The sequence below is a fragment of the Chlamydomonas reinhardtii genome, chromosome 7 (assembly GCF_000002595.2).
Source record: "Chlamydomonas reinhardtii strain CC-503 cw92 mt+ chromosome 7, whole genome shotgun sequence".
Taxonomy (NCBI): domain Eukaryota; kingdom Viridiplantae; phylum Chlorophyta; class Chlorophyceae; order Chlamydomonadales; family Chlamydomonadaceae; genus Chlamydomonas; species Chlamydomonas reinhardtii.
Genome location: NC_057010.1, coordinates 89,191 through 103,071, shown reverse-complemented (window position 1 = coordinate 103,071; position 13,881 = coordinate 89,191). Strand labels below are relative to the sequence as shown.

The 13,881-nt window shown below is 61.8% G+C and overlaps 5 protein-coding genes across 6 annotated transcripts; 3 read left to right on the top strand and 2 right to left on the bottom strand.

The window, feature by feature from the left end:
* Positions 1-56: 56 nt before the first annotated feature.
* On the top strand, positions 57-2,482 carry CHLRE_07g312850v5 (uncharacterized protein). The gene is made up of 3 exons (XM_001700904.2): positions 57-331; positions 732-1,394; positions 1,589-2,482. Exons 2-3 carry the CDS (start codon positions 843-845, stop codon positions 1,952-1,954), a joined length of 918 nt encoding a protein of 305 aa, XP_001700956.2. The 5' UTR covers positions 57-331; positions 732-842; the 3' UTR covers positions 1,955-2,482.
* A 92-nt stretch (positions 2,483-2,574) lies between these two features.
* CHLRE_07g312833v5 (uncharacterized protein) lies at positions 2,575-3,376 on the bottom strand. The gene is made up of 2 exons (XM_043063825.1): positions 3,124-3,376; positions 2,575-2,979 (listed from the first exon to the last, which is right to left on the bottom strand). Exons 1-2 carry the CDS (start codon positions 3,289-3,291, stop codon positions 2,818-2,820), a joined length of 330 nt encoding a protein of 109 aa, XP_042922393.1. The 5' UTR covers positions 3,292-3,376; the 3' UTR covers positions 2,575-2,817.
* A 390-nt stretch (positions 3,377-3,766) lies between these two features.
* Positions 3,767-4,874, top strand: CHLRE_07g312817v5 (uncharacterized protein). The gene is made up of 2 exons (XM_043063824.1): positions 3,767-4,060; positions 4,205-4,874. Exons 1-2 carry the CDS (start codon positions 3,884-3,886, stop codon positions 4,367-4,369), a joined length of 342 nt encoding a protein of 113 aa, XP_042922392.1. The 5' UTR covers positions 3,767-3,883; the 3' UTR covers positions 4,370-4,874.
* A 356-nt stretch (positions 4,875-5,230) lies between these two features.
* On the bottom strand, positions 5,231-10,370 carry CHLRE_07g312800v5 (uncharacterized protein). 2 transcript variants are annotated; one of them, XM_043063822.1, is made up of 7 exons: positions 10,142-10,370; positions 9,411-9,866; positions 8,142-9,292; positions 7,814-7,983; positions 7,318-7,559; positions 6,812-7,180; positions 5,231-6,606 (listed from the first exon to the last, which is right to left on the bottom strand). In XM_043063822.1, the coding sequence occupies exons 2-7, from the start codon at positions 9,807-9,809 to the stop codon at positions 6,328-6,330; spliced, it is 2,610 nt and encodes an 869-aa protein (XP_042922391.1). In that variant the 5' UTR covers positions 9,810-9,866; positions 10,142-10,370; the 3' UTR covers positions 5,231-6,327. The 2 variants fall into 2 exon arrangements, with proteins under 2 accessions (XP_042922391.1, XP_042922390.1); XM_043063823.1 differs by having other exon boundaries at positions 10,150-10,370.
* Positions 10,371-10,523: 153 nt separating this feature from the next.
* CHLRE_07g312750v5 (uncharacterized protein) lies at positions 10,524-13,012 on the top strand. The gene is made up of 6 exons (XM_001700903.2): positions 10,524-10,849; positions 10,918-11,019; positions 11,287-11,450; positions 11,594-11,675; positions 11,824-11,911; positions 12,137-13,012. The coding sequence occupies exons 1-6, from the start codon at positions 10,793-10,795 to the stop codon at positions 12,238-12,240; spliced, it is 597 nt and encodes a 198-aa protein (XP_001700955.1). The 5' UTR covers positions 10,524-10,792; the 3' UTR covers positions 12,241-13,012.
* Positions 13,013-13,881: the final 869 nt, after the last annotated feature.

Here is a 13,881-nt window from a genome sequence, read left to right as displayed (position 1 = left end):
GGGCTGGCACCCATTGTCACCGGGCTAGCGTTTCTGCTGCAACGACTGAGTCGTGTCAGGCTTCGCATATGTAAGAGCTCTCACAAGCAGCATCCGGATAAGCAAATGTGCTTGAGCTTCTGCGGGCTTGGAACTTTGACTTTGCAGCCCAACATCTTTTCCCGAAATTAGGCAGCTGTGACGACTATTGAACTATTGAATACAAAACTTTTGACCAGGTGAAGGCCTGATACTGCACAAGCAGCCAGGACTCAGAGTCAAGCAGCGCTGAAGAGCGCGCCCGCTTGAAAAGTCAGGAGCTACTGGGCGTCAACACCACTGAATATTTAAGGTCAGCATCTTTTGGAATGAGCGTGAGCATGCTCAGGCGTTGAAGGGCAAAAGTGTCAGCACGCGTGTTACCTTGGGCCTTTGTTCCGTATTTTCGAGTTGCGGGCTAGTATCCAGGGTACATGTCAGCAGGTCGGGGTCAGCAGGGCGTGAGTGAACTATGCAGACGGAAAATGTCAACTTCGGACGGGTACCTGGGCCTGGATCCTGTACTGGGCATTTCCAGGCCGGAACCGGGCACGTTACCGTAGAATCGCTCGTGCAAGGCGCACAGGGTGCGGGGCGGTGCGCGGCTGGGCAACAGAAGCCGGGTTGCGGCGTTCCATAACCACGCGGCGCTTTTCGGCCCGCGCGCGCTTTACCCCACTTTACCCCACTTGTCATTTTCACATTGCCCGCAGGACAAACCCAGCAGTGTGGAGCGCTGTGTATTGGCGCAGACCTGACAGCGGTTTACTGCTGCTGGCCAGAAGCTCACACACAGCCCCGGATATCAGCAGGAACGTGACACCATGGACGCCATCACCCGTGTCTCGTACTACTTCCCCACCCACACGCTCACCATCTTCCAAATCCTGGCGAACCTGGTCATCAATGACAGCGCATTCTGCCAAGACCAGGAGCGCTCGCTGGTGATTGCCATGTTGGTGCTGTTCTCTATCGCCTGCTTCTTCGCGTCGTTCACAGACACTTACACAGCAATGAACGGACAGAAGTTTTGGGTTATTATAATGCCCTTCTACGGCCCGCTGTGCTTCTCATTGCCCACGGACGAGGACAAGGACCGCGTGTACGACTTCTTTTATTTGAAGATCCGTGACTATGTGCATGCGGTGCTGTCCACCACGGCCTTCGTGCTCATCATACTGTTCACCAATCCCGTCTGTATGTGCATCTTCCCATCGGGCCTTAAAGACGGAACGTCCAGGTTCGACGCCGCCATTGTGCGCACGGTGCCCATCGTGGTGGCGCTGCTAATTGGCATGATCATGATTTGTTTGGGCCCTCCACGCCAGATGTTGGGCTTTCAGAATGTTCCGGAGACTGGTCCCACCAGCAACCAGGTGCGTGGTGAACGCGTGCGGGCTACTTGAATAGGTTCGACCGGCATGGTCTTGCAACTTGCACGGCGCAATAGGATAGGGCCATATGTCGAAGTGATCATGTCGGGATTGTTTTGCACCGTTTCTGTAACTATCGCATTTGGCACGCACAGTAACACTGACATGCATGTCCGTGCGCCCATCGACTCCCGCAGCCCATGAACTCCAACCCCATGTACGCTGGCTCGCAAGCTGATTACCCGCCCACCATCCGCGAGGGAGATGAGGACAGTGAGACAGGCGTGCCCTCCAACGGCATGAGCAAGGAGGGGCCGCTCCCGGTGAGCAAGAGCATGGCGGCCAGTCGCGACGGCGTGCCGCGCACCAGCTACAGCATGGCGCAGGACCCGTACCGCCAGAGCATGGCGCAACCTCAGCGCCAGAGCCAGCGGAGCATGTCGCACGCCGTTCGCGGTGGCGACTACGGCGGCGGCGGCAACGTGGGGCCACATGAGGGCGGCGGCGGCTATAGCCAGGGCGGGGGCTTCGGGCGATCGGATACCGAGTACAGGGCGCAATAAGGCGCTGTGCCGTTGGTACCAACAAGGTGGTGGGGCGGTTTAGTACGAACCCAACTAAATCAGGACTCAGCCAGGGGGCATGTGGTTTTTATTACAAAGTAACACAAGCGCGCGTGAGGCGTGCACATAGCGCGTCCTGTGATAAAGGTTTACATGGTGACCAGGTGTCTACAGTGCCAGCCCATGCTTGAGCGTGCTTCCGAGGTGCCAAGGGTGTCTCGGGTAGGGAGAGGTCGAGGGGTGAACTACAGACGCGCACACGCGCAAGAGGAGGCGGTAAGGTGCTGGCGCACCGCCAATGCTGTGACGCATAGGCTGCAAGACAAGAACATGAGAAGGGCATGCACAGCAGGCTGGGCCTCAATACCATGAGAAGTAAATAAATACACGGCCATGTGTGCGAGCGAGGTTACCATAAGGTGGCAACGACGGCATCTCTTGTGTATACGCTGTACGTGTGATCAGATGATTGCCGAGATGATGCGAGGATAATGTTCATGTCCCCTAGTTATGTAAAACCGGTGAAGAATTGCCTAAAGTGGTGGCGGCATGGTGCGCCCCCGGCTGTCTGCTCGGGTCCGACTGGAGCACGAGTTGCAGAGGCGCAGACAAGTGTTCCCCGATCAGGGGAAAAGGGGCTGAGCCCCTCCACAGTCTGGGGCCGAACAGCCTCATCGCCCGGACATAGCCGGGGTCGGTTTCCACAGGCACATAGCCAAAACAGGTGCCTAGATTGCGATGCCGCAGCAGAGCCAACCGCAGCCAGACGCAGCACAGTTCTCAACAGCCGCACTACTTGTCATGCCGCTACGCATGCCCTGCCAGCCCCACCGCGGACCGCTACCTAGACACCAGCCGGCTCCTCAGCCTGCGCCCTTGCGCCGCTTCTTGGGCGGCGCTGCGCTCTCCTCCTCCACGTGGCCTTTCCCGCCCCCTCCGCTACCAACATGCGCGCACGCGCCCCTGCTGCTGCCGCCGCCGCCGCTGCCACCGCCGCCGCCGCTGCCGCCGCCGCCGCCGCCAGTCTGCAGCGATGCAGGTCGTTTGTGCCCCAGTAGCATCTCCACTAGCGCGTGCCGGATTTTGGTTGTCCCTGCACCTAGACACTCACGCTGGTGCCCTGGAGGAGCATCCAAGCCACTCTCCCGGCGCCAACGCTGCCGGCACACCTCGCAGTGCCAGTGCGGGTCGCACATGGCCACCAGGAAGTGCCGCAGGAAGTCCAGCAGGCGCACGCGAAGCGGCGTGGCGACGTGGTCGACAACGAATCTAATTGCCGCGAGCGTGTCGTCATTGTCGCACACGGTGCGCAGCGACACCTTCCTAGTACTAATCATGAATTCTATGTGTCGTGTTCCACATAAGGCGATGCAGAAGCTGCTGGCGGAGCGGTATGCCAGCGTGTACATTATTGATGAGTACCTAACGTGGAGGGGCTGCTGCTCACGTGTGCGGAGGCGAAGGGGGACCTGGGCTTCCTGTGCACGCTGCTGCAGGTACGGAGGTTTGCAGCTCGTACACGCCTGAGGAACCCATGCCTGAGCAGCGGAATCGAGTGAAATCTGTTTTGATGCGTCATAGGGTGCGTGCAACAGTGCAAGTCGGGGCGTTGATTAACCGTATCCCCACTGCCTCTGGTACTCAGTAATAGGCACCAGGCCCCTGGCTGGTGCTGCCATCAAATAGCCAATGGAGGCTTGCTTGCCCCGTCCTTCAGCACGGTAGGGCATGCGCAGGCTACATGCCAAACTACCAACATCCCTTGGCGCTACTTTTCTGCGCCTCAGCACGAGAAAAGAAAGCCATCCTGGACTACACCAGGCAAACGGCCACCGCGCAAACTGGGTACCACACTCGCCAAGTTCTACTGAACCAGCCAGGTTTGCCTGCGTTAGGGGTGTGGGGCTGAGCCCCACACCCTTAATACAAATGACACATAGCACTTGCACTAGAAAGGTGTCGCTGCGCACCGTGTGCGACAATGACGACACGCTCGCGGCAATTAGATTCGTTGTCGACCACGTCGCCACGCCGCTTCGCGTGCGCCTGCTGGACTTCCTGCGGCACTTCCTGGTGGCCATGTGCGACCCGCACTGGCACTGCGAGGTGTGCCGGCAGCGTTGGCGCCGGGAGAGTGGCTTGGATGCTCCTCCAGGGCACCAGCGTGAGTGTCTAGGTGCAGGGACAACCAAAATCCGGCACGCGCTAGTGGAGATGCTGCTGGGGCACAAACGACCTGCATCGCTGCAGACTGGCGGCAGCAGTGGCGGCGGCAGCGGCGGCGGCGACGGCAGCGGCGGCGGCGGGAGCAGCAGGGGCGCGTGCGCGCATGTTGGTAGCGGAGAGGGTGGGAAAGGCCACGTGGAGGAGGAGAGCGCAGCGCCGCCCAAGAAGCGGCGCAAGGGCGCAGGGTGAGGAGCCGGCTGGTGTCTAGGTAGCGGTCTGCGGTGGGGCTGGCAGGGCATGTGTAGCGGCATGACAAGTAGTGCGGCTGTTGAGAACTGTGCTGCGTCTGGCTGCGGTTGGCTCTGCTGTGGCATCGCAATCTAGGCACCTGTTTTGGCTATGTGCCTGTGGAAACCGACCCCGGCTATGTCCGGGCGATGAGGCTGTTCGGCCCCAGACTGTGGAGGGGCTCAGCCCCTGTGCGTCACCTCCCCTGGTCCGCCTCCCCCCTCCCCTGGCCCTGCACGCTTTTCTTCGACGCACGGACAGGGGTGTTCCTGGGGGGCTTCGCCCCCCCCCCTGGAACGCTGCGCTGGGGGGGCTCAGCCCAAAAAAGATGTCACGTCAATCAATGTGTTGTATTACTTGCTGCTTGCTCCTGTCGCACTGCTCCTTGGGCTTGCCACGGGTGAGGCGTCGTGCAATGCGGTGCATGGCACGCTGCTTTTGTAAGTGCGTGTAAGTGCACATCCAGCCGGGGGAGTGGCTCCCCTGCATCCAGCCGAGGGGCAGGTTTGAGTGACTCCCCTGTCTCTGAGGGCCCCCTGACTCTGACCGCTGGCCTCCTGACCTTGAGCCTGACCCCTGTCCCCTGTACCTACTCAGCCCGAGCCTGCACCGCTGAACCTCCCCTGACCCCTGGCCCCTGACTCCCCCGGCCCCGACGCTGTAGCTCTGACCCGACCCTGCACCCTGTACTACGGACCCCGACCCTGCACCCTGTAACTCTGACCACTCTGACGGTGGTGCTGTATGAGTCTATAGTATGAAAGAGGCCAATATAATGACGCGCCGGGGCTTAAGAGCTAGCGAGGCGCCCGCATGAGCCTGCCCAACTTCCGCGGAATCTCGCGGAACAGGATTACAGCAGGAGGTTGGTGCATGAAGGTATCACGTTCACATTCACCCGGTCGCTATCACTCTTCCCATCATGCCCTTGCATTCTACCGCATTGTACCTGGTTCTAGTCGCATGCACCTGCATACACCTGCCGGCCGTCAGGATTTGCATCTTCCTCACATGCAAGAGTGCAATTCTACCGTGACGTGTATACAGAATAAGGAAGGCGGTTGGCATTACCGTACGTGCGGTCCAGAGCATTAGCTTCTTCCTTGCTGCCTAGTACCTCCCGTGGTCTGGCCCTTCAAACTCGCTCGACGTACACTGTCTGCTCAGCAAGTATCCGCAGCCTAGTACTGCGAACCCTGCAGCAGCTAAAACAACCCGTCACATACCCACTGATGCAAGTCCGACACTGTCCAATGCGGTCTATCTGCTTCCATCTTGTTGCATCTTTTCTACCGTATTGTACAACCTGGCTGGGTCACTGACCGACCGGCTTTGGGCTCCACAGGGGCGCCGAACGCCCCCGCACCCCCACATACACTCCTGACGCCAACAAAATTTCGCAAGGCAATGCGTGGAGCCAACAGCCGTCAGAGCGCCCTTAGGCCTCTTGCATCCCACATCCACATCACATGCCTCCTGCACCATACATTCATGCGACCTACGACACTGTGCACCCGACTGCGGCACAGCGCTCAAGCACGTGCGCTAACCGGGGTGAGGCCGCTCTGACGCCACAAAATCGAACCCGTTCGACGACTAGATTGGCTCAACGCCATGAAGCGCTCAGCTAAACATACAGGATGCCACCTCCATACACCGCGCCCCACATCATCACCCGACCCCCTGCTGCTGCTGCTGCTGGCGGTGCTCCTGGGACAGCGCCGGCGGCCGGCCAAAGCCCATCAGCTTTGAGCATCAGGAGAAGGCGGAACATTCGTTTGTGGCAGGGCTACTGATAAGTTTGCGCCAAGTCCACTCACACAACCCTATGCACCAAGTCCATCAGCAAAGCCTTGCCCGTAAAGACTATGGCCACGACCAGCGCGAGATCGACGACTTGCACCTGCTGCGGCCATAAATTACTGTCGCCGCCTGCCACCGCCAGCAAAGCGCTGGGCCCCCGAAGTTGCATGCTGGCGCGTCTGCTGCCCGGCATGCCGCTGTGTCAGCACCCGCTGCTGCCGCATCGCCTCCTCACGCCGACGCCGCTGCTCAGCCCGCTGTGCCACGCGCTCCGCTACACTGCGTGCAAACTCGCCGTCCACCCTGACAGGGTCCGGCATGGGTATCACATGCAAGTCCGCGCGTTGCCAGTCAGCCGCCACAGCCGACACCGCCGGCTCTCCCGGCATCAGCATCTGCGTGCCAGTGCACGACCATGGCAAACGTGTATTAATTGAGTTGGCGCTTGCCGTGTCAGTATTTCAGATTTATCGAGCTCCCAAGGCTACAGCCAGGCTTGCGGCGTACGCTCATGCATTATACCGTACTTGCGTAAACATTTACACCCGATGACCCGAGTCGGCGCAGCCGCTGCCCCAGCCCAGGCCAGCCCCCACATACCGAAAGCCAGGGCACGCGAAGGTCGCCGTGTAGCCCCACTGTGCCGCCTGCTGCCTGCGCCGCCAGCCGCCAACCCTGCTCCTCCTGCTGCCCTTGCTGCTGCAGAGCCGCCGCAAGGAGGTCTATGTCCTGCAGCCACTGCAGCTCCGCCGCGGCGGCATGGGCATACGGGGCGCTCCGCGGTGGTGCATACCAGTTGGAAGGAAAGCCGTTACTACTACTGGCACTGGTGCTGTTGCCGTTGCCGCCGTAGGGCCGAGTAGCCCCAGGAGGCGGCGACTGGGGGCGGCGGCGGTCTGCGCCCGAGGCGTCGTCGCCACCCGCATAGGCGCCCACCGGGCCACCTCCGCGGCCCCGGCGTGGCGGTACCTGCAGCACCCCGCACACGGGCCAAAGGTCATAACTGTTGCAACTGTCCGGACAACTGAGCCCTTCCTGACCCGTTCCAAGCTCTCTGCCAGTACAGGGCTGATGCCTCTTGGTGCCTGCTACTCTCACGCACTCACTGGATCCCACATCTCGTCCTCGTCCTCCGCATTCGCCTGGGCCTCTTCGTCCTGCCCCTCCAGGTTGCCACCGTACAGCCCCCACTCGTCCTCCTCGCCGCCGCCCAGCTCCAGCACCAGGCCGGTCACCTCAAAGGACGGCAGCACCAGCCGGCTGCCGTCAGACCGCACCAGACCCAGCCCGCCGTCCGCGCCCGCCAGCCGCCACTCGTCAGTCATGGCCTTGACGCGCCGCAGCAGCTCTGTGCGCAGAAAGAGGGGCGAGGGAGAGTGGACGTAGCGAAGGGAAAGGTAGGTACAGTGAATGAGGGTGGAAGGCATGGCGGATGGCCGGGTGGGGTTGGGCGAGGGTGCCGCGACCGGCAGAAGCGGTACAGAGCAGCCCTACGGACACGATCGTGCCCTACAACCCCGCGCAGACCTCCGAGCGGCAACTCGTGTATCCATACACACGTGGCCCCGCCAGCCCCACCGGCCCCCTCCGCGCCGCACTCACGCACTGCCGTGAATCCGCCCACCGCCATGGCCACCTCCACGGTGCCGCCCACACAGAAGTGCGCCATGGAGTTGTAGGGAAAGGGGCGGCGCGGGTCGTGGCTGGGCGGGCAGGCGGCGGCCCACAGCGCTCGCAGCGAGCCGCTGTCCGTGAACGTGTCCAGCACGGACCTGGGTGCGGGAAAGCGCAAGCAGGAGGATCTTGATGCCGGTGTCACGCACTCGCCCGTGAACAAGAAGGTAGGCCGTAGCACTTCACAACGCCTGACTTTGACCTGTATCTCATTGTCGCAATCCACTTGCGACCTCAGAAGCCCCTGGCATCCCACCTGTCGTACAGGGACCTGCAGTTGGGGCAGGTGACGGCCCAGCTGCTGTCCAGCCACCGCATGAAGCAGTGCCGGTGGATGTAGCGCACGCCGCCACAGCACACACCGCATGGCGCCACCAGCTCATCGCCGCCGGCAGCCGCGCCGTCACTGTGAGCACCGGCCCCGGCAGCGTCGCCGCCGAAGCCGCAGCCCGCCGGGCGCCCGCGGCCGTAACACACCCAGCACTCCGCGGCATCCACGTCACTCTCGCTTGCCCCTTCCTCCGACGCCGCTGCCGCCGCCTTTACCTCAGCCCCCGTGACCGCTTCTATCGCCGTGTGTGCCCTGACTTGATCGCTCTGCAGCAGCCGCGCAAGCCGGTCGCCAGCTGCGCTGGCTCCAAGCGTCTCCGTTGCCGCGGCATCCACGGGCCCAGCCGCGGCCGGAGCACTTGCGCTCTCGCCACCCCGTGCGGCTGCACCGACTGCATCCCCACTGCTCGCCTGCATCTCGCCAGCACACCGGCGCTCCACCTCCGGAGCGCACAGCCCCACACTGCCAGCACTCGCAACTGGCGCTGCGGCGGCGCCGAGGAGCGCGGCAACAGAGTGTGACGCCGCCAACACAGCGTCTCCAGCCCCTTCAGCTGGTGCAGTTGCAGCAGTCGATGGCCCAGCCTCTACAGCCGCTGCGGGGACGGCGGTGCCTGCAGCAGCAGCAGCAGTGCGGGTGGTGGCCGCCTCGCCGCCACCCCATGCCTCGCCGCCAGCACTGCCGGCCGCAACGTGCTCAGCTCCTGCTGCGGCTGCCTCCAGGCAGCCCGCCCCGCATTCCTCGCCGGCCGCCTCGCCCTCCTGCTCGCCCTCCTGCGCGTCCCCCCCGGCGGCCCCCCTCTCCCCTGCCTCCTCGTCCTCCTCCGCCTGCCACTCCTCATCCTCCGCCCCTGACTCCGCGTCGTCACCCCACTCGCCGTCGCCCGGCTCATCCTCTTCCTCTTCCTCGTCGCTGCTGGTAAGCAACGAGAACGGGTTGAAGCCAGGAGCCACTGGGCGGCGCTCGCACCCGTCCTCCTCCTCGCTTTCGGCCTCCGCCTCGGGCTCGATGAGCTCCTGCTCCTGCTCCACGCGCCCAGAGCACTCAACCGGCATCGCTGCTGTGCCAGAGTAGCCCTACACGGCATTGTAAGGGTGAAATGTGGCTGAGTGCTCTGTTTGCGAGTGCAGCCTCTTTGCCGTCGCCACCTATGGATACGCAAACGTGGACGTCCATACACCCAGCACTCCTCACCTGGAAAACATTATGCGGGCCGGCACCAGTGCGATCGCCGGCGCCGGTGCTTGCGCTACGGACGCGGCAGGGCTGATACTGGACAGCTGACATGGCCGCAGGGTTGGGCCGCAGGACCGGCGGGACTGGGTCCACGGCGCGCGGCCCGGCGGCGGCATCCGTGTCATACACTGCGCCAGCGCCGGCCTCATTCCCCGACTTGCGTACAGGAATTAGTCCGACTGTGTGAGCCTGCTCAGCCGCCGCTCCCTCCTCGTCAGTCTCCCACTCGCTGGACTCGGCATGGGAGCTGTATGGGCAGGAGGAGCCGTCCTCGTCCTCGCCCTCCTCATACTCGCTGCCAGAGCTGCTGGACTCAAGGTCTAGAAGGGGCAGTGCATTCTTCTTCCGGAGCTTCATGTGAGGCAGCGCCGCCACTGCTCAAGGCGACTGGTGCAATCCTCGACCGGCGACCGCCTGCAGGTGTGGACGCAGACAGAACACACCGTTGTGGGCGTGCGGCCCTAGCGCGTGCAGGGCAAGCAGGCACTCCTCCTCCGTCGACCCGGAGCACAGGTCTGGTTAGTGATGTCAGGGGAGGCAGCTGCATCCCGGGTACTCCGTCAGCCAGCGGTCCGACGTCGGGGCAAGTCAGGACGTGCATTCTGCGTGCCTTTCAGTGGACGTGCCGCTGGGTGCCGCTTGTCTCCTTTTCCACAGCACACCAGCACGCGTTTGTGGCGACGACCCACCTGCCCACCTTGCCAGCACCTGAAGCTCCGAGCACCACAATAGGGCCAACGCTTGGCATGCAAACCTCTACCGCCTCTGTCCTCAATGCCGTCGGCGCATTCTCAGAGGATCCTGTATTTCTAGGCAGGAATTGTGGCACGCGTACGCACCGGCAGCGCGGCTGCCCGAAAAGCCGAGAAGAACAAAGAAGGGTTCCGCGAGGTGTGTAGGTCCAGCCTATGTAATAAGTAGAGCATTTCATGTGCAGCACTGTCAAACCTAGGATACAAATACTCCAGAAGCAGCCTTCGCAGGCTGAAGGCGCGGTCGAAATGAAGTGATTCGGTAATGGAACGCAAGTGGCACTAACTGCACAGCGACACAGAGATTACCTAACATTGCATAAATTACGTTGCTAGAATACAAAATTAGACACCTTACTGCGTTCTGCGCGCTTCGGCAACTCGGGCAGCAAGTCCTCTTGAACTGACTCCCTTGCGAGCTTGTACATACATCTTACAACGGCTTCTAGACATACTTTGCATCTGATAAGTGAGCAATAGCATCAGAGGAGGCGCCGACAGCCTCGGCATTCACACACTCCCGCTTGCTGAATCTGCTAGGAGGAGGAGGAGTTTGGCAAACAAGCTGTTAACGGAGCAGCGGGTGGTATGAGCGCGGCCACGGAGGAGTGCGGGGTTTGCGTGGGCGACCGGCTGGGTACCACGGTGCGTGCCGCCTCGAGCAACCTGATGGCCCGTGCTCACGGCGCTTGACGCGTGCCTGCTGTGTGCAGGATACATACGCTGCTGGAGAAGGAGTGTTCGTGAGGGATGGATTCGTTATTGCCTCAGTTGTGGGCTTCCAACGCCTTGAGCCATCGGCTGACCCTGGCGAGGTGCGCTTAGTGTATGGAGATCAAGGGTTTGGGCGGCGAGGCTCGGGTGGAGGCCTGAGAGTACGTGCATCGTATGCAGCCCACATGACTATTGAAGATGACTCCATTGTCGGGCACATGCGGATGGCCCGTTCCAGGATGGCCCGCTCCAGGATGCCGTGTTAGCGCTGCGTCTGTATGGGCGGCGCCACAGCAGGCCCTGGGTGTCCCTAACGTCATACTCCACCCCACCCCAACCCCTTACTGCTCCTTCCAACCCACCTGCAGAAGCCCACTATCCACGTGGCGTCAGGGGACACACGCCCGCTGGTGCCTAAGCCGGGCGACATCGTGACGGTGAAGATTAGCCGTGTGGCCCAGACGGCGGCGCATGCACTCATAATGTGTGTGGGGCGACAAGCGCTCGGCACTGAATTCAAAGGTGTCATTAGGTAAGGACGGCAGGGCGCTATAGGTACGGGTGGACCAGTAGCACGCGCCCGGGCCTTGTGTAGGGGAGCGCAACTTTGATTGAAGGCATGGGGTTGCTGCCAGCCACGCTTACACCACCGTTGCGAATTGGGCATGAGTGCAGGCAGCAGGACGTGCGGTCCACTGAGATTGACCGGGTGGTGATTTACGACTGCTTCCGGCCGGGCGACATTGTGCGAGCGGAGGTGAGACTCTCATTCTCAGCGCCGAGCTTACATGATTACAAACTCACTGGCAGTAGGACAATGTGTTCATGGCGAATGACAGCTTACCATGTAGTTGGCGGCTGCGCACGTGGTTCTGCATGGCTAAACGGCCGGTGCGTGCGTGTAGGTCGTGAGTCTGGGGGACGCGCGCTCCTACTACCTGAGCACAGCCAAGAACGAGTTGGGCGTTGTCTACGCAAGAAGCGCAACCGCAGGTAAGAGGATGTGATCACATCAGCAAAACTGCGCACGCCGTGGCGTGTTGCACACAGTATCAATGCTTGCACGTGGTTCGGCTTGGCCGCGTTCCTGCTACACGCGCTCTCGGCATGTGTGTAACGTGTCATCCTTGCCGATACCACCACCGTGCGGTGAATGCATGTTGCTGCACATACGTCTTGCTGGTCTGGATGGTGTGCTGCCTGGCTGCTGTGGCGCAGGCACCGCCATGGTGCCCACCAGCTGGGTCACCATGCAGTGCCCCGAGACACAGGCGGTGGAGAAGCGCAAGGTGGCCAAGCTGGAGTCCCTGGTGGCGGCGTGAGGAGGGCGGGGTGGAACGTGTCTGGCGACGAGCTAGCGCTGGACGGAATTCGCATGATGCGGAATGCCGACAAATTCCAACGGCGGAGCAGCGTCTTATGCACGGCATGCACGTGCCACAAAAAATAGTATAATGTAGGTTCTGGGACAGCTCCGACTAACCCCCAACTGACTCGTGTACGGCACCCCAACCCCCCTCAGCCGTACACGAGTTAGCGTGGCAGTCGGCAGCTGCGCGAGTGTGAGCAGGTAGTTGTGCGGTTGCCCGGCTCGGAGCTACCTGATGCAGTGACGCCCACAGGCAGTTGGCGCGTGTCGACAGGCGCGCGAGTGGGAGCTGGCAGTTGAGCGCGCACGCGTGTGGGAAGCTGCGGCTGAGCACGGTGGAGCACGGAGGAGGCTGGCGGTTGGCGCGCCGCGCGAGTGGGAGACTGGGAGTGCATAGTCGTGCGCGCGCCGTTTGGGAAGCTGCATGTGTGAGCTGCGTGTAAACGCAGAGAGACGCGGTTTCCATGACCCGGTTTCCATAAGCTGCCTCTGGGCGCACACGGTTTCAGACGCTTGACAGTTGGGCCCGAGCACGGATGGGACTCGCTGGAGTGCATGACAGGCGCTGGGGGGCAGGCGCGGGCGGGGCGCAGGGGCGGCTCGCGTGAACCTCATGCGGAATTCGCCCAAAACTGGAGTGAAACGAGAAGTGGCCATTCTTGCGGGCCCCCTCCAACCTTGCTAGCGTATAATTAGCCGCAAACATTATCGTAATTATTGTGACAGTGAACGTTGGGGTTAAGCTGCTCCGCGCTCGTTCAACTCATCGCCTTGCGCAGCCTTGCGCAGCGCGCAATAAGCGTCGGGGCTCAGGTCCTCGTGCAGCTGCTTCGCAGGCAGCCAGAGCTAGAAAGAGGCTTCCTGCTGCTTTTAGGGTGGTCTGGCATTCTTGACACAGGCTGTTTCAGAGCCGCTCGGCCTCTGGAGGGATCTGCACAGGCCTCTGAAGGGATTTGCACAGGCCTCTGAAGGCCTCTGAGGGCTCTGGAGGTCTTTGGAGGTTGGTAATGCGCATGCATGGAGTGGCTGTCAGGCAAAGCGCTGTGCATAGTTTTTCGGTGCATGTCGTACGGGCGGTCGTGAGGATAAAGGGGCGAGAGCAGCTTGAACCCAGTCTCTCAGCCGAATCCTAGGCGCATACTAAAGCAGTTAGCCTTTGACAAGGTGAGGTGTAGAAACTTAGCCCCTGCGCCCAGCTATCAGTGCCGACCGATCGTGGCCTGCATCGACGTTTGTTGTAGTCGATGTCAGGGGGGGGGGCTCTCCTGATTGATATGCAAATTAGCGGGGGGGGGGCCCCCCTGCGCCCCCCCTCAAGCGGGGGGAGGGACACCCTCCCCCCTGCACCCCCCTCCCATACGATTCGCTTAGCCCGCCGCTGAGGCACGTCACTTAGGAAGCTGGGGGAGGGGGGTGCAGGGGGAGGTTCCCTCCCCCCGCAGGCGTGTCGTGCAGCGCGCAGAAGGGGGGGCGGTGCAGGAAACCCTCCCCCCGCCAGCGAGGAGCGTAGAGCAGGTTCGCCGAGCTGGGTCGCCGAGCGTGCTAAAAGTTCACAGCACATCGCAACTGTGCATGACTTTGCTCACCGATTATA

Excerpts from the sequence above, each read along its gene's own strand:
- CHLRE_07g312850v5 (XM_001700904.2), top strand. The coding sequence starts at position 843 with ATGGACGCCATCACCCGTGTCTCGTACTACTTCCCCACCCACACGCTC. Across the intron at positions 1,395-1,588 it reads CTGGTCCCACCAGCAACCAG|CCCATGAACTCCAACCCCAT; the intron begins GTGCGTGGTGAA and ends CGACTCCCGCAG.
- CHLRE_07g312833v5 (XM_043063825.1), bottom strand. The coding sequence starts at position 3,291 with ATGATTAGTACTAGGAAGGTGTCGCTGCGCACCGTGTGCGACAATGAC. Across the intron at positions 2,980-3,123 it reads ACCCGCACTGGCACTGCGAG|ACTGGCGGCGGCGGCGGCGG; the intron begins GTGTGCCGGCAG and ends GCATCGCTGCAG.
- CHLRE_07g312817v5 (XM_043063824.1), top strand. The coding sequence starts at position 3,884 with ATGACACATAGCACTTGCACTAGAAAGGTGTCGCTGCGCACCGTGTGC. Across the intron at positions 4,061-4,204 it reads ACCCGCACTGGCACTGCGAG|ACTGGCGGCAGCAGTGGCGG; the intron begins GTGTGCCGGCAG and ends GCATCGCTGCAG.
- CHLRE_07g312800v5 (XM_043063822.1), bottom strand. The coding sequence starts at position 9,809 with ATGAAGCTCCGGAAGAAGAATGCACTGCCCCTTCTAGACCTTGAGTCC. Across the intron at positions 7,984-8,141 it reads TGCAGGTCCCTGTACGACAG|GTCCGTGCTGGACACGTTCA; the intron begins GTGGGATGCCAG and ends TCCCGCACCCAG. Across the intron at positions 6,607-6,811 it reads TTCGCGTGCCCTGGCTTTCG|ATGCTGATGCCGGGAGAGCC; the intron begins GTATGTGGGGGC and ends ACTGGCACGCAG.
- CHLRE_07g312750v5 (XM_001700903.2), top strand. The coding sequence starts at position 10,793 with ATGAGCGCGGCCACGGAGGAGTGCGGGGTTTGCGTGGGCGACCGGCTG. Across the intron at positions 10,850-10,917 it reads GCGACCGGCTGGGTACCACG|GATACATACGCTGCTGGAGA; the intron begins GTGCGTGCCGCC and ends TGCTGTGTGCAG. Across the intron at positions 11,912-12,136 it reads CGCAAGAAGCGCAACCGCAG|GCACCGCCATGGTGCCCACC; the intron begins GTAAGAGGATGT and ends GCTGTGGCGCAG.